Source organism: Propithecus coquereli, unplaced genomic scaffold, assembly GCF_000956105.1.
Source record: "Propithecus coquereli isolate 6110/MARCELLA unplaced genomic scaffold, Pcoq_1.0 Scaffold1, whole genome shotgun sequence".
In the NCBI taxonomy this organism is placed as follows: domain Eukaryota; kingdom Metazoa; phylum Chordata; class Mammalia; order Primates; family Indriidae; genus Propithecus; species Propithecus coquereli.
This window is the reverse complement of record NW_012133857.1, coordinates 10,634,606-10,657,755: the sequence shown is the minus strand read 5'-3', so window position 1 is coordinate 10,657,755 and position 23,150 is coordinate 10,634,606. Positions and strand designations below refer to the sequence as shown.

Here is a 23,150-nt window from a genome sequence, read left to right as displayed (position 1 = left end):
TTATAATTTCCTCCCAGTTTTTTAATCCTTGTCTTACATCTAACTTGAAAAGAAGTTTTTTTTTTTTTTTTTTTTTTTTTTGAGACAGCGTCTCACTGTGTTGCCCGGGCTAGAGTGCCGTGGCGTCAGCCTAGCTCACAGCAACCTCAAACTCCTGGGCTCAAGCAATCCTTCTGCCTCAGCCTCCCGAGTAGCTGGGACCACAGGCATGCGCCACCATGCCCGGCTAATTTTTTCTATGTATTTTTAGTTGTCCAATTAATTTCTTTCTATTTTTAGTAGAGACGGGGTCTCGCTCTTGCTCAGGCTGGTCTTGAACTCCTGAGCTCAAACAATCCACCCGCCTCGGCCTCCCAGAGAGCTAGGATTACAGGCGTGAGCCACCGCGCCCGGCTGAAAAGAAGTTTTTTATGTTTCATTTTCAGAAAGCATCTTGCTTTTATTGAGTCTCTGAAAACATTTAACCAGTTTATTTTATTAATTGGGCTTTCTTGTAAACTTTATATGACTAAAATATGTTTGAAAAATTCTTATCTAGATGACTTCTGACTTTCAGGTCTGAAATTTTGTGATTCTAATATTTTGTACATTTGTACAGTCTTCCTAGCAGAGAGAATTTAGTTGCAGCTGTGGTGGTTCTTATGTCACTGCCATCTCAGAGAAGACTCTGCCCCTCATAATGTCCTAACTCTTCTCTCCTTTTTGTTCATCCCAGCTACCCACTGCTGAAGCTCCCCTTGCCAGGAACAGGACCCGTGGAATTCACGACTCCTGTGAAGGATTACTTGCCCCCACCTGTGGACTCTGACCGCAAACACAGAGAGCCTAATGAGCAACCGGAGTGGGTAGGTGCTCAGCATGTTCCTGAGGAGAGCACAGGAGTTGGGTGGACATTGGCTGAAGCAGGGTTTTGAGAGTGAGAGGGAGGGTGGTTAGCTTCTGATTTGTGAATTCATGTACTTGAACAGCTTTACAAAGGCACCGGAAATATTTAGTTATGCATTTAATGAATAACCTTTACTGAAAGGAAACACTAAATGATGCAATAACAGTGTGGCTCTTCTGGAAAAACTGGAATCTGCAGTTGTCCCAGCCCTGGCGAGCTGGGCATGGATTCATACCCCGGGCTGTTCACATACCATGTGCAGGTACAGGACAGTGTCCTGGCAGAGAGGCCATCTCCTCCTTGCCCCCGGGCAGTCAGGAGAACATCTGAGCGTCCCTAGAGTGTGCCAGCATCAGAGTCCCAACGCTGTCTAGTGTTTGCAGTGTGCACCTAATTTTTTCAGATCCATTAGGTCCTATTTTATCCTCACAATCTAGTCAGGTAAAAAGTGCAGGGTTTTGATTTTTTTTTTTTTTTACAGATAAGAAAGCTAGGGCTCAGAGTGATTACATGGCTCCGGTACTCAGTTTACAAGGAGTCAACACAGGATTGGAACTCTAGGTCTCCTGACCATAGCCCACTGCTTCTGGACCATACTGTTCTTGGTTGACTGTCTCTTGGGGGGAGCACTGATATAAAAGAGAAAAAACAGTCTCCAGTTGAGGGGCTCAGGCATGGGACTTCACTCACTGTAAGTCTGCCCTCATGATTTGGAACTCATACAAACTTATTAGCTCCTCTCACCTTTTACCTGCCAGGTAATGGACAAAATGCCCTTCCTTCATGTATTGTGCTTTGGCCCCTGGGTTGGTGCTGGACTTGCAGAGTCTGTTGTTGAGGAGGAAAACCAAAGCCCAGGGAACACAGCTCATCTCCTACTTTCTGTCTGACGGTGATAACACATTCCTTCCCATTTCCTTTTTGGCTAATGAAGCAGCCAGATAACTTGTTATGAAATTGACTCTGCTATTGCTGAAATAGAGACTGGAAAAATGGGTATGTGTTACGACTACACATGGTGTCAATGGGAAGTGCACAAATCTGGTGTCATGGGGCTGTGCCTATGAAGGTCAGAAGGCACATAGTCTGATGCTGGCAGAAACCAGTTCTGTAGCTTCATGTCCCAGCTTGGCCATTAGCTCACTATGGGGCCCTCTTGGTTAAACCTTTTACCTTCATTAACCTCCTAAAGCAGTCTGACCATGTAAGGGAACTGGTGGTTCCCAGATCCCAACAAGGTAGCCTGTATTTGTGGATGTTTCTTGACTAGTAGAGTTTAGTGGGCCTGGTGGTGTGGAATAGATGTTTAATGATAAGGCGGTAAGGAGGCGTTGGTTTGTTTGTGAGCTCTTTGATCTTCCTTAGTGCTCTTCCTTGGCTTGTGATGATGACATTAAGTGGATGTGCAGAATAACTTGAGGGCTCAGGAACAGGAGAATTGCCCATTTTATCTCTTTCTGATTGGAGCTCCCATCCCCTGGAGGATTAAGGAGACTCAGGCCTTGGGGCAGTCACCTGGTGTCTTGCAGCTCAGTGGTCAGTTATCTCACCTCCATTGACTGTCCATGATAAAAATACAGGCCAGCAATACTGGGAGTGGTGAGGACTGTTTTAGTTTTGAGGAACAGAAAACTCAACCCAAACAGACTAAGTGAAAAGGGAATTTTTTGGCTCATGTGACTCATAGCCTGGGGCAGGGCTGACTTCAGCATAACATAGTTTGGGCCTCAAAAGGAGTCCATCTCCTGGCTTTGTCCTCCCTGGGTCACCTCCACTCTTGGTCTTCCTGACAGCAGCTCTGGCAGCTTCAGCCCCATGTTTTTGCAACCTCCAATCCAGTGGAGGCTGAGAGGGATCTCAGCTGGCTCTGAACAGGTTTACTTGCCTATCCCCATCCCACGCCCTGTGGCCAGGGGTAGATGCTTCATTGTTGACTTTCCCTAGTTGTTATCACCTGGCTGAGATGGGAGAGGATGGTTTCCTAAGAAAAATTAGGAGGCTCGGGCACTGGGCAGCACATCAGGCACTTATTCTCCACACCAGGGAACCAAAACTTCCTTCATTGCTTCACTCATTCCTCTGTTGAACACTCGTGTATTGCATGTCATGTCTATGGTGTGCCTAGCAGGATGCTGTGGGGGACAGATAGAGGTTCACTGTCCTTGAGGAGATGTCACTCTGGTTGGGAAGGGAAGACAAAGAGTTTTAAAATTTTAAATTAGTATATGTCAAAGAGACATAGGGACCAATTGAAAGAGCTCCCAGTGGTCATTGCTAGAGCAATTTTTGCAATAAAATAAACCAGTATTGAATTATAACCTGAAGTATAAAATGAATACCCACAAGTCCATCCTGAGTCCATAAGATTGAATAAATAAATGGGCAACAATAGACAAATATCCTGGGCAAAAAAATTCTAAATAATATATGTAGATACTCCTCCCTCAGGGAGGTGAAACATAACTCCCCACTCTTTTATTTTTATTTTCATTTATTTACATATTTTTAAGAGATAGGGTTTCGCTCTGTTGTCCAGGCTGGAGTGCAGTGGCACAAGTTCACCGCAGCCTCGAACTCCTGGGCTCAAACAATCCCTCTGCCTCGGGCTCCTGAGTAGCTGGGACTATAGGTGTGCATCACCATGCCCAGCTAATTTTTCTATTTTTTGTATAGAGGGGATCTTGCTCTTGCTCAGGCTGGTCTCGAACTCCTGTTCTCAAGCTATCCTTCCGTCTCAGCCTCCCAAAGTGCAGGGATTACAGGTGTAAACCATCGTACCTGGCCTCCCCACTCCTTAAGTATGGACTGTGCGTTGTGACTTCCTTCTAGAAAGAACAGTATGGAGAGGGGGAAGGTAACTTTACAGTAGAGAAACCTGACAAACACTTCCTGAATAAAGTGATCAGGGTTAACATCAACAGTGATAGATCATGTTGATAGCATGTACTCTTGATATGTGAAGAGGAGGACACTTTACCTCTGTGATCTTCCTCCCCCAAACCCATAGCCCCAGTCCAATCATGAATAAAACATCAGACAAATTCCAGATGAGGGACACCCTACAAAATACCTGACCAGGACTCCTTAAAACTATCAAGATGGGCAAAAACAAGAAAAAGCTGAGAAATTGTCACAAGCTAAGAGAAGCCTCAGGAGACACAGCAGCTAAATGTAATGTGGCATCCTGGGTGGGACGCTGAAAAAGAAAAAGGACTTCAGTCAAAAACTAAGGAAATCTGAATACACTTTGGACTTTGGTTTTTGGAAAGAGGACTACAGAGATGAAGTGTCATTGTTTTCATATCCCTTGACCTCCTAAATTACTATTTTTTCAATTTTCATACATTAAGACTTAGTCTTTGTGCTGTAGAGTTCTTGGTATTGTCAGTTCTTTGGTTTTTAAAAAGCCATTCTAATAGATATATATAGAGATCTCATTGTGATTTTAATTTTCATTTCCCAGATGACTGGTCACCTCACTGTATTTGCCTAAATTGCTTTGTGTAGAGTGTTCAAATGTTGTGCCTATTTTGTATTGTGTTGTTTTGGTTTCTTTTCATTGAATTGTGGATCTTTCTGAATGCTGGAGATGGCTTTGTTTTTATAGCCTTCCTTCTCCCCTTTTGCTCAGGTGCTTCTCTACAATGGGATGTTGGCTGCACCCTGCAGGTGCACATTTTTGTGTCCTCCAGAAAGGACTCTAATCTATCCTGCCAGATCTTTGTGCTTGAGTCAGGTCCAGCCTGTGTTGGAGTCACTGTGATTAGTGGCTTCGTGGCCACTTTTGAGGAAGAGCAGTTATCTCTGGGTAGCAGGATGTTTTTAGCAGAGGAAGTAAATAACAAAGCAGAAACAGCAGAGACTTTTCATTTCCCAGCTATGTGGCCTTGGGCAAGTTACTTAACACCTTTGTGCCTTAGTTTCTGCATTCATAAAATAGGGATAATAATTATACCTATTAATACATTGTATGTTGTCATCCTATCATTAAGTGAAAGAATACAAGGGCTTAGTGCAGTGCCTGGCCTGTCGTTTGCATCCAACAAATGTTCATGGTTATCACCATTGTCGTCATTGTCATTGATCAAGTCTGGCTGGCCAAGCAGAGAGGAGGAGGAGGAGGAGGAGGAAGTTTCATATGCTTGAACTGCCCTGTGGTGTGCACCAGGCGTGCACTCCCTTAGGCTTTACCCTCAGTCGACATCACTTTCTCCAGGAAGCCTTCCCCAGCTCTCTTGCAGCTATATGTCCTGCTTCTCCTCTGTGCTCTATCTTGCAACCCTATTGGAGTCCTGTTTCATTCAAATTTATATACTGCAATGTTTTACACATAATAGAAGTTCAAGAAAGGTTTCTTGTTGAATAAAGAAATAGCTCGACTTATTTAGAAGACAGTGAATCTGCCATTTTTCTTGGAGGTGGATGATAATCCTGGACTGTGGAGTTTAAACTTCAGTTCTGCAGGCAGTAGGAAGCCATTCCCTTAGAGCAATGACGCAACGAAAATGGTGTGCTAAAAAGATCAATCTTATTGAACTTGGAGAAGCCTGGAGACTGAGATGACTGTGCCTGGGATGCCCAACTCTAGTTTTTGTAGTTTTAAGAGATAATGGAAAAGTTATAACTAATATATTTTCAGCTAGACACTTTGCGAGATGGTTCACATGCATTGTGTTTTTTTTGAGATTTGTGTTTTTTGTGTTTTTTTCTCTTGCCTGGGCTTGAGTGCTGTAGCATCAGCCTAAGCTCACAGCAACCTCAAACTCCTGGACTCAGGCGATCCTCCTGCCTCAGCCTCCCAGGTAGCTGGGACTACGAGCATGCGCCACCATGCCCGGCTAATTTTTTTCTATTTTTAGTTGTTTGGCTAATTTCTTTCTATTTTTAGTAGAGACGAGGTCTCGCTCTTGCTCAGGCTGGTCTTGAACTCCTGAGCTCGAACAGTCCTCCCACCTTGGCCTCCCAGAGTGCTAGGATTACAGGCATGAGCCACCGCGCCCGCCCCATGTGCATTGTTTTGTTTGGTCCTCACAGTGATCTGGTGAGGTCTGAAATTTTATTCCTTTTTCCCTCAGTAAGTAAGGGACTAAGGCTTGGGGAGCATAGAGACCCTTGCCAAGGCATATAGCCAGAGAGTGGTGGAACTAGAACTTGGATCCAGGTGGGTCTCCTGAGTCTGTGCGTCTCACCACACACCCTTGCCCACCAGGGCTGGAGGATAAGGATCAGGAGCCTTTTTCTCCAAAGGAGCTGAGTGACAGGAGTCCTCTATATCATGTTCTGAAGGGAGTCCCTGGGTGTGTCAGGGTAAAGATAAAATACCTGGAGCTCTAGGTTGCTGTATCTAAATATAAAGAAAGGATTATATTTTTTAAAAGCCTGAGGTCTCTAGCACTGGCCTGGCTCACCTAGACCAGCTCATTATGGAAACCTGAAGTTCACACCCTACTGGGCAGGTCCACAGAGGTGGCTGGGCTTGTTCCGTGCTGAGATTCCAAGGCCAGCATTGCAGTGTTTGTGGTGGCAGTCTGAAACCGGACACAGGGTTTCCAAGAAGCTCTGGGCAGGGACCTTATGTTATGAACAGTGCTGGCCAGAGACCCCGGGAGTACTCAGGACCTTAGCTCCTCTCCCTCGCCGCTTGTGTTGGGTCTTTCCTTCTGTGTCTTGTTCTCACATTGTTCAAAACTACCCAGGAAGGTTGGCTGTAGAGGAAAAAATGGGCTTGGGAATCAGGCAGCCCTGGGTTTTAATCTTGGCTCTGCTGCTTATCAGCTGTGTGACCTTGGACACATCACTTTATCTCTCTGACCCTCAGTTTTCTTATCTGGTCCTTTATCTCAGGGTCTCTCACCATAATAGAGCTGTCAGCCAAGGCTTCAGTCATCTCTAAGGTCAACTGGGGGAGGATCTGCTTCCAGGCTCACTCTGATGGCTGGCTGCCAACAGGTTCCTTGGAGGCTGTTGGATCAAGGGCCTCAGTTCCTCATGGGGTGTTGGCTGAAGGCCCCCTCAATTCCTTGCCACGTAGGCCTTTACAGAGCAGCTCATAATGTGATGGCTGGTTTCATCATCGTGGTGACTCCAAAAGAAGGGAGCCAGTGGGGAGAAGGAATCATAGTCTCTTGTAATCTAATCTCCAAGGTGACATTGCTTTGGCTGTATTCTGTTTGTCAGAGGCAGTTCACTAGGTTCAGCCCACTCTTAAGGAGATGGGATTACACAAGGCATGAGCACCAGGAGGTACAGATTACTGGGGACCCTGTTAGAAGGCTGCCTACCACAGCCTCCATCTAGTTGGGAGTCCTTCTTTGCCCAGAGCCATCTAAACTCACTAGCCCTTATTCCTCCTCCAACCCTCACTAGAGTGCCGCATTTCCATGTTGGTTTCTTACTTGAATGTTAAGTAGAGATTATGACACAGCCCAGCACAGTGAGTAGTGGGTCCTGACGACATCTTCCCTACCAGTTTAGTGCTCCTCCCCGCTCAGGCCTGTGTGGGTGTGCAGATCAAGCCTGTGGCAGTGGGCTCCATCCGGGTGCCTCTGTACTCTGGCAGATTCTAGTGGGCTAAGTGTGGTGCAGAAGACAAAGTAGATGAGACCTTCTGTCCTCAGAGCCTTCACTGAGATTCAGTGTCTTAAGCTCAAACTTCACAAAGGCCAAGTGGTTGCTTCCAGTTGTTCCTTTGTGTCCCGGGCCCAGGAGGTGTTAACTTGCTGTGCCTTGTCGGCATCTGGGCCCTTGCCAGTGTGATAACCTGGAGCACGGTGTCGTTGAAGGACCCAATGGCCTTCCCTTCATCCACACATGTTCCTTTTGGAGTTCCCAACTGCAGCTCAGGCATGGCGACAGCCCCCTCATCCCTCAGCCAGGCCTGGCCCTATCCAGCCTGTACCTCACAGAGCATCACGCTTGTGGGCAGTCTTTGCTCATGTCCACTTGACGTTGTAACTCCAGAGTAGTCTCTCCAGCGTGCTGCTTTCATTGGGTTGCCCTTGCACCTTAGAGACACTCAGGCTTTGCTTTGTCAACTGATTATAATCCAGACGCTCAGTGGGGCTTTATCCTAGCCCACCTCACATCTCCCCTGTGACTCCATTATTACCTGACAGGAATCCTTTATGCTTCCAGGCTGCCTGTGCTCAGTGTCCCTTGCTCTTCAGATGCCCTCCCTGGCCCTCTCCCACGAATCCTTCCCTATCCTCATGGCTCCTCTAAGCTCCTCCCATAGCTGTAACCCTTCCACGGCTGACCCAGCATGGTCGTAGGGGTGCGACACACTGATCACTGGGAGTTGCACATGTGAACACTCTCGTCACTTATGTGCCCATTGTAAGCTCTTTAAGGGTTGATGGCAGGTTTTACTGAGAAAAGTGTGTGATGTTCAGTGAGAAGACCTGGATTTGAGTCCTCATGCCACCTGCCTAGTGTGTGAAACCCTAGGCAAGCACGATGCCTGCGCCTCTCCTTGCTTCCCGTAGGGCTGTTGGGGTCAGACAAAGTGATGTGCCCGACTGTTTGTTGCTAATATTTCTGTTAATCTCTGCAGACACTGTTCAGTATACCTGTGTGTATGCATGTGTGAATGTGGGGTATATATACATCTTCTTGATGCTGCAGGGTGAATGTTGTTATCCCTTTTTCACAGTGAGGAAATTGAAATCCAGAGAACTCAAAAGTGTTTCTGAGCCATACATTTGGAGAGCTGGGATTTAAAACTGGGTCTTTTGATCTTCGAAAACCACTGCCCTGTTGCAAGTGTCAAAACTTGGATCAGTAAGACAGGCTACATCCTTTTGGGAGCTTATTATGGTCTGTTGCCCAGTGAACAGACATGTTCCATAAAGGGCTAGATGGTAAATATTTTGGGTTTTGCGGGCCAGACCATCTCTGTCACAACCACCAAACTCTGCCGTGGTAGCACGAAAGCAGCCATAGACACTACGGAATGGACATGGCTGTGTTCCACTAAACCTTGATTTAGAAAAGTGGGTACTGGGCCATGATTTAGCCTGTGGGTCATAGGTTTCCCGCACCTGGTCCCACAGTGCTTTGCTAGTAGATGCCCTGTGATGAACTGGACCCATGTTTCTTCCTTTTGTGCTGAACTGACCTTTCTGCTCCCTCCCCCATTTCTTCTGCAGTATGTGGGTGCCCCAGTGGCTTATATCCAACAGATATTTGTGAAGTCCTCTGTGTTTCCCTGGCACAAGAACCTCCTGGCAGTAGATGTGTTCCGCTCACCTCTGTCCCGGGCATTCCAACTGGTGGAAGAGATTCGGAACCATGTGCTGAGAGACAGGTACCCCTCCCAGGGACTCCAGCCTCTCTGAATCCCATTCTGTACTAAAGGGAGAGTTACCGTGCTTGGGGTGACTCCAGTGAGCCCACCAGCTCTGCAGAAATAGAACAAGCAAAAAGAATGGAGGGTGAGCCAGCCTTGAGCTTATCAGCATCCTTGTGGGTCCACTGTGGCTGCATTTCTCCCTGGACTTATGCAGGTGGCACAAATGGAGCCCTGGGCTTCGTTCTTGTCTCAGATTAAGTGTCCACTGGGCTGACTCTGTGACATGCTGACTGAGAACTGGCTAACTTGTGATCCGCATGGCTTCCTGTCTGTGGGTTTTGAGATGTGAATGTAATGGTGGCGGCTCTGCTGACATGAAGCAAGCTCTACCTGGGGATACCTTCTGAAGCCCCAGCCTAGGTTGTGCTCCCTAGCCCATCTGTAGGTCTCTGGATTATGCTGGCTTCACAGGCTGCATCACTGCCAGGTTTTAGTTAGCTAATGGTATTGACAAACGTTTGGTGAACTAAATGAAGCCCCTAATTTTCACCCCATTCCTACTCACCCACTGAATTGGCCAAGGTGTTTTAGTGAGTAGGGCTATGCATGCTTCCATAATGCCCACACTTGCCTCACCTTAGAGATGATGGACTTTGGGGCTCCAGATGCACTCTGAAGGTCAGACAGCCATGTGATTAGGTTATTGACCACCTGTAAGTGCTTTCCCCCACTGCCCTAATCATCAGGCTCTTTGGAGATACCAGGGAGCAAATAGGGAGCATTGAAGAACCCGATGACAGAGGGTTACCCATAAGTGCAGTGGGTCTACCTTGTGGAGGCAGACACAGCAGGTGCCTTGTCGTGTCTCCTACACAGCTCTGGGACCAGGAGCCTGGAGGAGGTGTGCCTGCAGGTAACTGACCTGCTGCCAGGCCTCAGAAAGCTCCGGAACCTACTCCCAGAACATGGATGCCTGCTGCTGTCCCCCGGGAACTTCTGGCAGAATGACCGGGAACGCTTCCATGCTGATCCTGACATCATCAGGACCATCCACCAGCATGAGCCTAAAACCCTGCAGACTTCAGCCACGCTCAAAGGTAGCCTGAGCTCAGCTTCCCTGAGGACCTGCAAGGGTGCCTGTGGGTCAGTCACCGTCTCTTCTTTGATGGATGCTCGGGCAGATCAGGGTCTAACCCTTGTTTCCAAGGGTGAAGGTGGAGAAGGGGTCCTTGGTAGCTCTGCAGTGGCTGTCGTTTCTTGTCAGTACCTGCTGGTTTCTACCCTCAGACCTGCTGTTTGGTGTTCCTGGAAAGTACAGCGGGGTGAGCCTCTACACCAGGAAGAGGACGGTCTCATACACCATTACCCTGGTCTTCCAGCGCTACCATGCCAAGTAAGGCTTACAGTGCCCTGGGTTCCTGACTGGTCTGTGGGGTGACGTGAAGCTCTGAGTGGTACCTGTTCTCAATGCCCCCTGGGAACTTACAGAGTCTCCAGGCTTCCTGTTGAAATGCTTGTATCTTTTAGATTAAAGGATGCTGTCTGCTGCATTTAGATGGGAATGACCTGACAGCTGGTTAAGCATAAGGGACTAAAGCAGGGCTGGCAATTTCAGTGTCCTGGCACGGACCTCCTCTGGTCCCTCTTGAGCCTAGGACAGGTGTTCCTACCTGTGGTAATCAGTTGATTACCACTGAGCCCAATGTGGTCTGAGTCCTTCCCAGTGGAGCCCTGCAGGCAGCTCCCCATGTTGGCAAGGGCATGTGAAGTGCTTCTGATCAGAGTGGTTTAATAGGTCAGGTAAGGGGGACTGAGAAAGGAGCAGGGGGCACTCCTGAGACAATTTTTCCACATTTGTAATTCTTCCAGTGCCCCTGGAGACTATAGAGAAGCTTAGATACCACGGAGAAGTTCCCTCCAAACACAGGGGGAGGAAGGAGGCCTTGATGGACCCTCCTTCCAGGGATTGTCTTTGCCCCTGAACCAAGAGTGACACTCCTTCTATCCCCCCACTCTGTTCCATGACCAGGTTCCTGAGTAGCCTGCGTGCCCGCCTGATGCTCCTGCATCCCAGCCCCAACTGCAGCCTTCGGGCGGAGAGCCTGGTCCACGTGCACTTCAAGGAGGAGATTGGTATCGCCGAACTCATCCCCCTTGTGACCACCTACATCATCTTGTTTGCCTACATCTACTTCTCCACGCGTAGGTCCATGGCAGGGGGCGGGGGGCTTTCTCTAAGCTGCATGGGCATTTCCACATCGCTTGCTTCCCTGCCCTTGGAGGCGGCTTGGGGCAGAGATATAGAACATGCCTCGTGGTTACCAAATTCAGGGCTTCATCCTGCAGCAGAGTCTCAGGGGCTTGAGTGGGTCCGGGGCTTTTCTCACTTCTCAGGAAAAAACCCTTCCTGGGTTAGGGAAAGGTGTACTGTGTCCATAAGACTGGGAAGCATTCCTGGTTGTCCCTTTCTTTGGTTAAACCAGGAGCTTTCCCTTCCTCAATTGTCAGGGTAAACTCTATTTCCAGGAGCTCAGTTAAGAAGGGCCTGTGTGGCCCAGGGGCTGGGGGAGGTGCTACCCTGATGTGCCCTCTCTGCTCTCCAGGCAAGATCGACATGGTCAAATCCAAGTGGGGGCTGGCCCTGGCCGCCGTGGTCACAGTGCTCAGCTCACTGCTCATGTCTGTGGGGCTCTGCACACTCTTCGGCCTGACGCCCACCCTCAATGGCGGGTAGGTCTCCAGCGGGCTCCACTGGGCCACAGGGTGGCCAGAGAGCCTTGCACATCTGGGCACTTGGCCTTCTCTGGACTGGATGCTTGCTGTTACCCCATGTCTACACATTGTTAGTTTTGACATTTAAGAGGTACATCTTCTTTCTCTTTAAGTTATCTGACCTTATATTCATACATATGTGTGTGTATATAGTATATATATGTTTATGCATATATAGGTGTATGTCTATATGTACATACATGTATCTGTGTGCTTATGTGAGGGAGTATGTGTCTAGGGGGTGTGTATGTGTGTATAAGTGTGTTTAAGGTGTGTATATGAATAGGTATTGCATATGTGGATATGTACGTGTGTGTATGTATTGTACATACACATGCACATTGCTTCCTAATGACTTGAACCACAGAGAGTGTGAGATAGAGAAGGTACGTTTTTTTTCTTTTTCACTATTAGAACATTGGAATGCCTAATGAAATAGGTCATTTTAGAGTAAGCTTTTTGAAAGATATGTGCACATTATAATTTATCACCTTTTCCACTGATGGTTACTTTCCCCTTGCCATTCCTCTCTGAATCTTGGTCTGGAAGCTCTTCCCTGCGTTTGTCCTCAGGCTTTGCTGTCCTTGGCTCTGGCTAGGCCCTGCCTGCCTATCTGTCAGTGGTTACGAACCAACTGGCCTGTCTCCCACCTTGGCTCATCAGGCTGGTTGTAGGAAAAGCGACTTTGTGTTTTGTTTCTATCGCTTTCCCTGCTCATGGAACACCTGCTTCCTTTCCTGAACCTGGCAGTGTTGAACACTGCCCCTTCCCCCATGCAGTCCGCTGTACCCTTCTGAGAGCCCTCACTTGCTTTGCCTCCACCACAGAGATCCTGGAGAGGTATAACTCTCTGGCATTCCTTGTGCATAGACTTCTCTCACGGTCTGTCACTGGTAGTATGAGACGGTGGGCTCACATAGCTAGTAGAGTTTTCCTTAGGAGCAGTTGCTCTTCTCCACACTCAACTTCTCGACCAAGGTGAGTGAGTAGAGCTTTAGGGTGGTTTCATCCCCTTCCATTTAGCCGTGATGGCTTGGCCTGGACTTACTGGTGTGGGTCTCAGCAGCAGTCGTTTCCTTCAGCCAGTAGAGTCTGGCGTGGGAAGGGCCAGGAGATGTGAGGTCAGATGGCCGGGCAGCAGAGCCCTCTGTAAGGGGCCTCTTCCATCCCTTCTCCTGTGCTGGTTGGATGGTTGCTGGCCCTGTGGCAAGGCTTTGGAGCCTTGAAAGCTGAGAGCTGTGTAGACACGGCCCCTATGGGTTAAGGTGGCGAGGGGAGGGTTTCTGCCCTGTGCTTGTGAGAGTCAGTCAGTAGCCTCTGCTACAGGCTGGAAACCCCACAACCTCCCCGGGGGCTCAAGCCTGTGGGAAGCTGCCACAGCGTTGTCCCTTACCTTCTTCTCTGTCCCCAGAGAGATTTTCCCCTACCTTGTGGTGGTTATTGGGTTAGAGAATGTATTGGTGCTCACCAAGTCGGTGGTTTCCACCCCAGTGGACCTCGAGGTGAAACTGCGGATCGCCCAAGGTAACACAGTGGGAAAGGAGGGAAGGGGGTGCAATAGGGCCTGGGGAGGGATTTGTTCCTCTTACTGGTGTGCTCCCTGAGGAAACAGGGAGACCCCAAAACCTCCCTTGCCCTGGTGGCCTCCAGCATAATAGGCAGTGGGCCATTAGGCCCTGGCAGCTTATTAGCATGTGCCCTAAGGAACCATAGGGTCGCTGAACTGTACTGAGTCTTAGTTCATGTGTCAATAAGAAAGCAAACTGGACTCTGCTGTGGGGCTCCTGTTTGGTGGTGTCTTTCTGTCCCGGAAGTTCAGTGTCTAGGGTTTTCTCTTCCTGCCTCACTCCAGCACACTAGGCCCAGGCCCCTGGGGCTGGTCAGTCAGAGGTGCTGCTTCCATAGCTGCCAGAAAAGCCCTTTCTGGCCTCGCTGGTAGGAGGTGGAGATCTGGAGCTCTGGGGAAAGTGAGAAAAGAGAGAGCCTAGCCCTAGAGGTCTGGTTTCTTGAGTTGCCTCCTCCTTACCCCATGTCTATGAGGAAGGGGGCTGGAGGCAGGCTGTTCATTCATTCAGCAAACCTTTGTGAGCTTCTCTGATAGGCCAGGTCCTGCGCTGGATGTGGAGTTATGAAGAGCTGAGCCGAAATGGTCTCTGCCCACTAGGAGCTCAGAGCCTTACACCTGCGACCGTGTGATTGCTTGAGGCCAAGGGGCTCACCATGGGGCGGGGCTTGAGGAAGAATGCAGCTAGCTCTCCCATCCCTTGAGCTATTCTGCCACATGGCTGGTGGGCACATTTTCTTGCTGGCCCCTGCAGCCTAGACAAGAATAGCATGTGGAGGTTGGATCTGGTTAGAGTGGGTGCCACTTGGCTTTCCTCTTGGGTTTTCTCACCTCCACGTCCTGTTTCATCCTTGTGATAGTTATAGCTTTCCTCTGTACCCTTCCAGCCTCGAAAGTCCCTGTTCCCCATAGCAGCCATTTGGTGGTGGCAACACCTTGGAGTCTGGGTCTTGAGGGTTGGGGCACTTGGGTGGAATGGCTGCCTCAGAGGGCTGGGCACCCTCCCCATGCCTACCCTTCTGAGGACCACGAGGTTGTGTGCAGACACGTGGCAGAGAGGTCATGTGTTATTCCCATGCCCTGTTGCCCTCTGCAGGCCTGAGCAGCGAGAGCTGGTCCATCATGAAGAACATGGCTACGGAGCTAGGCATCATCCTCATTGGCTACTTCACCCTAGTGCCTGCCATCCAGGTAAGGCCCCAACGCCTGCTGCTTGGATGAGTGTGGAACCAACTGTTGTGCTCCCCCGCTGTGCAGCTGTGGGTAGGTGTACCCCTCTTCAACACAGGCATCCTTGCCTATGAGGCAGGACCTCCTGGCATGCCTGGCTCTGAAGTATCAGTAATGCTGGCTGGGTTCCAGGATTGAGCGCCTAGCCAGGCAGGCGCTGCCTTAGGCCCTGTCCTCTTTCCCATTCAGCCAAATGGCAGGAGGAGGCTCTGTGGGCATGGCAGAGACTGGAGGCTGGCTGTGCAGTTCCAGTCAGGCCTGGTTTCCCATTTCTCAGGGAGAAATACCATGGGGCTCCTGAACTGATCCCTTCCTGTCTTTCCTCCCTTGGGCCTGGCCTGTAGCTGCAGCCTCCAGAAGCATGGCCTGGCCTGGCCTGTGGGAGGGCTACCACCTGTTGCCCAGAGTGGCCCCTGCTCTTGGCAAAGTGCCCTCACTAAGCTGAGGGGCTGTGAGCTGTGGAGGTGGCCCTGCACTGAGTTGGAACCCCAGACTTGTTGACCATTCCAAGAGGAGTTGCAAGAAGGGGAGGATGCAATTGTCTTGTCCCCTGCCCTCCCCTAGGGCTGACAGGTCTGCTGAGGGGTGGGGATGAGCAGACAGCAGAAGGACTCCAGCGTTTATCTCCTGGGAAGGGAGCAGTGTCTGCAGGACAGGGTACAGTCTTGGGACATTACAGCTGACATGACTACTTTATGCTGTACCCCATCATTACGTGAGAGTAGCGACTGCAGTGATGTGCCAGAGGCCTCAACGGTAGGGGAGGAAAACTGAAACCTCAGAAAATTCCGTCTGTTGACAGAGCCTGGGGAGCAGAGATCACTCTTTCTATTTCAGGGTAGAATTAATCCCTCCTGCCCTCTCTTTCTCTTCATTGGTCCAATGCAGTGGCTGGCCAGGAACCTTTCCGAGAGCCCCCAAATTGGGTCAGGCATGGCCTCTGGCTATGTTGATGGTACAGGAGCAGGGCCAGGGCCTCAGTCGGGGAGGACTTTTTGAGGAGGAGGCTGGTGGGTCTTAGAAATTTCCAAGGTGGATCAGGCTTCTCACCCCTCTAGGGAAACCGGAATATTCCAAGAGAGCACCCACCCTTCAGCCTTCTCTGGAAGAAGGTGTGAGGGGTCTCTGCTGCTCCCTGGTGGGGAGGGGTGAGCTGCTGGTGCTGTCCTTGGCTACTCCCAGATTCAGGAGAATGACCAGGATCTCTTTTCTTTTTCTCTGCTGTGCCCTGCCTGCCACTGCCCTGCAGATTCTGAGGTGCCTGCAGCCTTCTCCAGGGCTCAGGGCTAGGAGGTAATGGTGCCTTGCCATGTGCTCTAATTCCAGGAGTTCTGTCTCTTCGCTGTCGTGGGCCTGGTGTCTGACTTCTTCCTTCAGATGCTGTTTTTCACCACTGTCCTGTCTATTGACATTCGCCGGATGGAGGTAGGAGTGGGCTGAGCCCTGCCCTGCCCACCCTCCTCCTCAGCCCTGGCCGTGCTCAGGGAACCTCTGGGTGAGAGGGGTACAGACCTTGGGCAGGGGCAGTGGTCCCATGCAGGCAGCCTCTGGACAGCAGACTCAGGCCCTGATCACTGCACCCCCAACAGCTAGCGGACCTGAACAAGCGTCTGCCCCCTGAGGCCTGCCTGCCCCCAGCCAAGCCAGTGGGGCGGCCAGCACGCTATGAGAGGCAGCTGGCTGTACGGCCGTCCACACCCCACACCATCACGCTGCAACCGTCTTCCTTCCGAAACCTGCGGCTCCCCAAGAGGCTGCGTGTCATCTACTTCCTGGCCCGCACCCGCCTGGCACAGCGCCTCATCATGGTACCTGCCACCCCTGCCCTGCCCTGTCCTCTTCTGGAGGGCCAGCACTCACGTTTCCTCATGATGCTGTACTTTGCCTTGGAGAGAGGGGGTACTTCTCAGGTGCCTTAGTGGCACCTTGAAACCTGGCTTTGGGAGGCTGCCCATCGTGCCCCCCCTGCCTAGACCCCAGTGGTTTCCAAGAAGACAAGCTTTTCTGTGGGAGAAGCAGCTCCAGGGTCATCAAGTAGAGGAGCTATCATCTCCCCAGGACAGGAGCCTGCTAGACTGGGTGCTCTGGGATGGAACCACCTGTGGCCACCACATTTCCCTGGGTCAGGGTTCATTGACTGCTACATAGTGGGCAGGCATCAGAACATGTTGAGTACCGTCAGTCACCAGCTGAGCTGGGCTGGCTGCTGGGCAGCAGTGCCTCTCCTGGGGAGTTGAACTGAGAGGGGAAGGAGGCTGAGGCTTTCTGGGGACTAGGACCTCTGGGGTTTCTGGAGCAGGGCAGGCAGCTGGCCCTCTGGCCATGCTGACCATGGGAATGGTAGCAGCTTTCTGGGCCCAGCTGTGGTGGAGGTTAGGGGTGGGGATATCAATCCTAAAGGTGTCCCAGTGCATTTCCAGGCGGGGAAACTCAACCCCTGACCATGGAAAGGGAACCAGGCCCCTCCAATGACAAGTGTTGACAGGTGGTCATGGGAGGGCTTGAGGGCCTGAGGTCCCTATGCTGCCTCCTCCCAGGGGCCCCACTAAGCACCCGATGCTCTACTGCAGGCTGGTACTGTTGTCTGGATTGGCATCCTGGTATACACAGACCCAGCAGGGCTGCGCACCTACCTTGCTGCCCAGGTGACGGAACAGAGCCCATTGGGTGAGGGTGCCCTGGCTCCTATGCCTGTGCCTAGTGGTGTGCTGCCTGCCAGCCACCCGGACCCTGCCTTCTCCATCTTCCCACCTGATGCCCCTAAACTACCTGAGAACCAGACGTCGCCAGGCGAGCCTCCTGAGTATTGGGGTCTGGCAGAGGGTGTCCCTGATAGCCCAGTCCCAGAGGTAACCTGGGGGCCTGAGGATGAGGAACTTTGGAGGAAATTGTCCTTCCGCCACTGGCCGACACTCTTCAGCTACTACAATATCACACTGGCTAAGAGGTGAGTTGGGCCATGCCAGCTGCCACCTCGTTACTTGCTATCAGCTCACCATCCCCTTTCCCCTTAACATGGGAGAGCCACTGGTTTGAACTCTCCATTTCATCTCAAATAATTAAAACAACTCATGAGGTTGTGAGGTGGGAACCGGTGCTGTAAGCATCCACAACTCAAGTGAGTGGCCCTGGCTCTGAGGAGTCACAGGTTGCTGCCAGTCCCTTGGCAGAATGAGATCCACTGTGTGCCTGGAGGGGTGAGAGAGATATCCTGCACAGCCAGGTGCTGGTATCTGCGACTGAGCAAGGTTGGCGTGCCAGAGCTGGGCTGGGAAGGGCCTACCTCTGTCCCCACCCCCCATGCTGGGAGGACTACCTGGAGAGAGTGGGCTGGACTCTCGTGGATTGAACTGAGTCCCACGTGAAGAGCAGGGAAGGGACTGGGGCTGGCAGCGCAGTGTCCTTGCTAAGGCCACCACTGTCCGGACCCAGGTACATCAGCCTGCTGCCTGTCATCCCGGTCACGCTCCGCCTGAACCCGAGGGAGGCCCTGGAGGGGCGGCACCCTCAGGACCGCCGCAGTGCATGGCCCCCGCCGGGGCCGCTGCCCGATGGGCAGTGGGAGGCTGGGCCCAAGGGCCCAGGCGGGGCACAGGCGCACGGAGACGTCACGCTGTACAAGTAAGGGCGGCGCGGGAGGGGCTGGGGGGAGGGGAGATGGAGTGGGGGACGCACCTCACTGCGCTCCCGCCCGCGCAGGGTGGCAGCGCTTGGCCTTGCCGCGGGCATCGTCCTTGTGCTGCTGCTGCTCTGCCTCTACCGCATTCTCTGCCCGCGCAACTACGGGCAGCCCGGCGGCGTATCCGGCCGGCGGAGGCGCGGGGATTTGCCCTGCGACGACTACGGCTACACGCCGCCCGAGACGGAGATCGTGCCGCTGGTGCTGCGCGGGCACCTCATGGTGAGGGCGGGCAGCGGCGCGGGCAGGGGAGGGCCGGGAACCTGGCCGGCGCCAACACGCGCACGCTCCCGCAGGACATCGAGTGCCTGGCGAGTGACGGCATGCTGCTGGTGAGCTGCTGCCTGGCGGGCCACGTGTGTGTGTGGGACGCGCAGACCGGGGACTGTCTCACGCGTATCCCGCGCCCAAGGTAGGTGCAGCTGTCCAGCCCTTGCCCCTCCGGGCCCCCCCATACTCCTGTAACCCTTGTGCCCCCAACCTTTCTCACCCTTCCCACCCGGCCCCCCAGCAGGCAGCGCCGGGACAGTGGTGTTGGCAGTGTGTTTGAGGCTCAGGAGAGCTGGGAACGGCTGTCGGACAACGGGAAGGCTGGCCCAGAGGAGTCTGGGGATGACAGCCCTCTGCTGCGACACCGTCCGCGGGGCCCTCTGCCACCTTCCCTCTTCCGGGACCAGCCAGACCTCTCCTGCTTAATCGACACCAACTTCTCAACGCAGCTCCCACCCTCGGAGTCAGCTCAGCCAGAGCCCCGGCATCGGGCAGGCTGCAGCCACACTACTCAGGACTCCCCAGGCTATGACTTCAGCCGCCTGGTGCAGCGGGTGTACCAGGAGGAGGGGCTGGCTGCCACCCACACGCCGGCCCTGCGCCCACCCTCGCCCGGGCCACCACTGCCCCAGGTCCTTGAGGATGAAGGTGGCTCTCCGGAGAAGGGCTCCCCTTCCCTTGCGTGGGGCCCCAGCGCAGATGGTTCCATCTGGAGCTTGGAGCTGCAGGGCAATCTCATTGTGGTGGGACGGAGCAGTGGCCGGCTGGAGGTAGGCAGAGGGGTTGTCCACACTGGGGGCTTATGGGCCTTCACTGTGGGCAGGTGCTCACAGCCTCTGGTCTTGCAGGTATGGGATGCCATTGAGGGTGTGCTATGTTGCAGCAGCGAGGAAGTCTCCTCAGGCATCACAGCCCTTGTCTTCCTGGACAAAAGGTGAGAGCCCAGTGTTGCCTGGCTCAGCCCCCTGTCCCCAGCCTTTCATGGTCATGCCATACTCTAAGGCTTGAGTCCTGGCTCCCTTCCACTGGTGTATGACTTGACTTTCTTCTTGGTGCCTAGCCCCACACCTGTGAGCAGAGAGTAGTCCACTTGGACAGGAGCGGTGACAGCTGAATGAGTTACAGGGGCTGGGAATGGTCGCTCACATCTGTAGTCCTAGCTACTTGGGAGGCTGAGGCAGGAGGATTGGTTGAGCCCAGGAGTTTGAGGTTACAGTGAGCTGTGATGACACCACTGCACTCTAGCTGGGCGACTAAGTGAGACCCTGTCTTGAATGAATTATAAGGTGTAAAGTACTTGAAATAGGGCCTGGGACATGGTGTGTCCCCAGGGCTCTTAACCACTGGGACAACAGGGACTGATTTCTCACCCTTCTGAAGTCAGTTTCTCTTACTAGCTTGTCAATACTGACCCTTGCAGGTATCCTGGTTACACATTCAGTTACATTTAAAAATGCATTTTCAGAAGAACTTTGTTAAAACCTTTCTTTTCGGCCAGGTGTGGTGGCTCACGCCTGTAATCCTAGCACTCTGGGAGGCCGAGGCAGGAGGATTGCTTGAGGTCAGGGGTTCGAGACCAGCTCCAGCAAGAGCAAAGACCCCGTCTCTACTAAAAATAGAAGGAAATCAGCAGGACAACTAAAAATAGAAAAAATTAGCCAGTCATGGTGTTGCACGCGTGGAGTCCCAGCTACTCAGGAGGCTGGGGCAGGAGGATCGCTTGGATCCAGGAGTTTGAGGTTGCTGTGAGCTAGGCTGATGCCGTGGCACTCTAGCCCGGACAACAGAGTGAGACTGTCTCAAAAAAAAAAAAAGAAAAGAAACAAAAAAACCCTGTATTTTCTTTGGTAGCTTGGCACTGTTCTCATCTTTCCCTTGTTCTGTTGCACTTGCCCCTCCTCAGCATGCCTCTTGTCTCTCACACACTCCCTGGGGGGGTCTCTACCCATGACCAGGTGCCTTCTGTTGAATGTCTTTAGCTGCCTCTCTTATGCTGGCTCTTCCTTCAAGGGTCCCTGACTGTTGGTGGCACCACCATCTAAGCTAGAGCTGGAGCCTTTTTGTTGTCATTTTGGCTGGAGGGCATCCCTTGCCCTTAACTCTCGGGATTCCTGCCACCATTGGGATTCTTGTACAGGCCAACATCCTACTCTCCAACCTGGCCAAGTTCATCAGGTCCCTCTGTGTTGGAAATTCTCCCTTACTGCTTGTTTTTAACTTTAGGGAAAGCCCAGATGTCTCAGCCTGATCCTCAAAATTTCTGGTGTCAGTAGTCTCTCCTCCTCCCCCTCCCCCTTCTTACACAGTGGCCTTCCCAGGTTTGCTGTGGGCCCTTCAAATTTAGGAGCAGAGGTTGTAGACATGTGTTGCTTTTTGCTGGAATAAAATTTTGAACTCTTGTCTACTTTGAGACTTTGGGACCATTGGGCAAACATACCATTCCCCTTGTCGGCCTGTGCCTAGGAATTTTGGGGAGCAAAGAAAATCCTTATTTCTTTGTGGAGAAAGGAAATGGCATGGGCTGTGCTTGAGTGGAAGCTGCTTTTATGTGCTGGAGACAGCAGGCTCCTGTGACTCCACGGTGTAGCCCACATTGTGTCCTGTTTTCCCTCCTCAGCAACCTGCCCTTAAGCTCCAGGCTGCATAGGGGAACCCCCCACTTGTATTGGGTTTTGATTTACAATCGTATATGATATTCACTAGGTACCACCTTATACATATTAGCTCATTTGATCCACATGACCACCTTCCAAATGCGTGTCGTGTGCTGATGTGCTCAGCCCTGAGACTGGGGGTTCTGAGGGAGCCACCCTGGCAACTGCTCTTCTCTTCCAGGATTGTGGCTGCGCGGCTCAACGGTTCCCTCGATTTCTTCTCCTTGGAGACCCATACTGCCCTTAATCCCTTGCAGTTTAGAGGTCAGAGGGCCTGGGGTGGGCAGGTGTCTGCAGTGGGTGGGGTGCAGGGGAGCCTGCCCAGTGCCTTCTCAGAGATCTCTCACTTGGCCTTTTGTCCTCAGGGACCGCAGGGCGGGGCAGTTCCCCTACATCTCCTGTGTACAGTAGCAGTGACATGGTGGCCTGTCACCTGACCCACACAGTACCCTGTGCACACCAAAAACCCATCACAGCCCTGAAAGCCGCTGCTGGGCGCCTGGTGACTGGGAGTCAAGACCACACACTGAGAGTGGGTATCTTCTCATTCTTGGGTGCTGGGATGGCCTGGCACGGGTGGGAGCTTTCTGGGTCAGTCAGGGAGAGGCTGGGCCAAAGTGTAACCTGGAAAATCCTAGAGACCAGGGCTTCATGCTCATCCCTGTCCAGGTGTTCCGTCTGGAGGACTCGTGCTGCCTCTTCACCCTGCAGGGCCACTCAGGGGCCATCACGACTGTGTACATTGACCAGGTGAGGGGCCTGTGGGGTGACTCCTGGGAGCTGGCCCCCACCCACCAGGGCACAGGAACACTCTTGTAGACAAAGATACTTCACCGCAATGACCCTGCTCCCCTGGGTGTGTTCCCCCAGACCATGGTGCTGGCCAGTGGAGGACAAGATGGGGCCATATGCCTGTGGGATGTGCTGACCGGCAGCCGGGTCAGCCACATGTTTGCTCACCGTGGGGATGTCACCTCCCTCACCTGTACCACCTCCTGCGTCATCAGCAGTGGCCTGGATGACCTAATCAGCATCTGGGACCGCAGCACGGGCATCAAATTTTACTCCATTCAGCAGGTAGGCAGGTTGGGAGTTGAGGGGAGTAGAATCATAGGATTCTTGGTGTTTCAGGGAAGGACTCAAGATACTGAGCCTGTCATGTCCTTGCCTCTAGGACCTGGGCTGTGGTGCAAGCTTGGGTGTCATCTCAGACAACCTACTGGTGACCGGTGGCCAGGGCTGTGTTTCCTTCTGGGACCTAAACTACGGGGACCTGTTACAGACAGTCTACTTGGGGAAGAACAGTGAGGCCCAGCCTGCCCGCCAGATCCTGGTGCTGGACAATGCTGCCATTGTCTGCAACTTTGGCAGTGAGCTCAGCCTGGTGTATGTGCCCTCCGTGCTGGAGAAGCTGGACTGAGAGCGGGCAGCAGCTGAGATGCCCTTGGCTGTCTGCATGGCAGGGGCTGTGTGGGGCCAATGCACTGGACCTAGACTGGGGGGAAGGAGCCAAGTGTCTTCTGGTTGCTGCTTCTGAACTGTCCTCCGTTCTCACTGTAATAATATTAAATTTTTTTTTTTAAGTCATATCTGCCAGGGGCCTTGTGTCTTCCCCTGGCATTTTTCCCGTGTCACTTAAATTCTCCCTGTGCCTAGATCCTTTTCAAATGTATGGCAAAGTGGGGGAGGACCAGCAAGCCTGAACTGGGTGCGGAAAGTGAGGGTAGCCCCACCATCGCTCAGTTTGATACTATCCTACCATCCACGGGGGGTGCCAAGCCTCTGGCAAAGCTATTGGTGCTGGG

General features: G+C 52.1%; 1 protein-coding gene across 2 annotated transcripts in view; it reads left to right on the top strand.

Annotated features, from left to right (window-relative positions):
* The window catches only part of SCAP (SREBF chaperone), a 63,058-nt gene extending 40,136 nt beyond the window's left edge, over positions 1-22,922 (top strand). Inside the window, exons 3-23 of one of the 2 annotated variants that reach the window (XM_012664143.1) lie at positions 716-845; positions 9,034-9,191; positions 10,053-10,273; positions 10,464-10,569; positions 11,206-11,378; positions 11,780-11,906; positions 13,360-13,472; positions 14,609-14,703; positions 16,069-16,167; positions 16,332-16,550; positions 17,313-17,689; positions 18,175-18,363; positions 18,442-18,643; positions 18,718-18,833; positions 18,936-19,461; positions 19,540-19,625; positions 21,527-21,609; positions 21,711-21,877; positions 22,015-22,095; positions 22,216-22,422; positions 22,520-22,922. In XM_012664143.1, the coding sequence (XP_012519597.1) occupies positions 716-845; positions 9,034-9,191; positions 10,053-10,273; positions 10,464-10,569; positions 11,206-11,378; positions 11,780-11,906; positions 13,360-13,472; positions 14,609-14,703; positions 16,069-16,167; positions 16,332-16,550; positions 17,313-17,689; positions 18,175-18,363; positions 18,442-18,643; positions 18,718-18,833; positions 18,936-19,461; positions 19,540-19,625; positions 21,527-21,609; positions 21,711-21,877; positions 22,015-22,095; positions 22,216-22,422; positions 22,520-22,765 (3,721 nt within the window). In that variant the 3' untranslated portion in view covers positions 22,766-22,922. Of the gene's footprint in view, positions 1-715; positions 846-9,033; positions 9,192-10,052; positions 10,274-10,463; positions 10,570-11,205; positions 11,379-11,779; positions 11,907-13,359; positions 13,473-14,608; positions 14,704-16,068; positions 16,168-16,331; positions 16,551-17,312; positions 17,690-18,174; positions 18,364-18,441; positions 18,644-18,717; positions 18,834-18,932; positions 19,462-19,539; positions 19,626-21,526; positions 21,610-21,710; positions 21,878-22,014; positions 22,096-22,215; positions 22,423-22,519 lie in introns of both variants that reach the window. The other variant, XM_012664076.1, reaches the window with a different exon arrangement.
* The last annotated feature ends 228 nt before the right edge of the window (positions 22,923-23,150 follow it).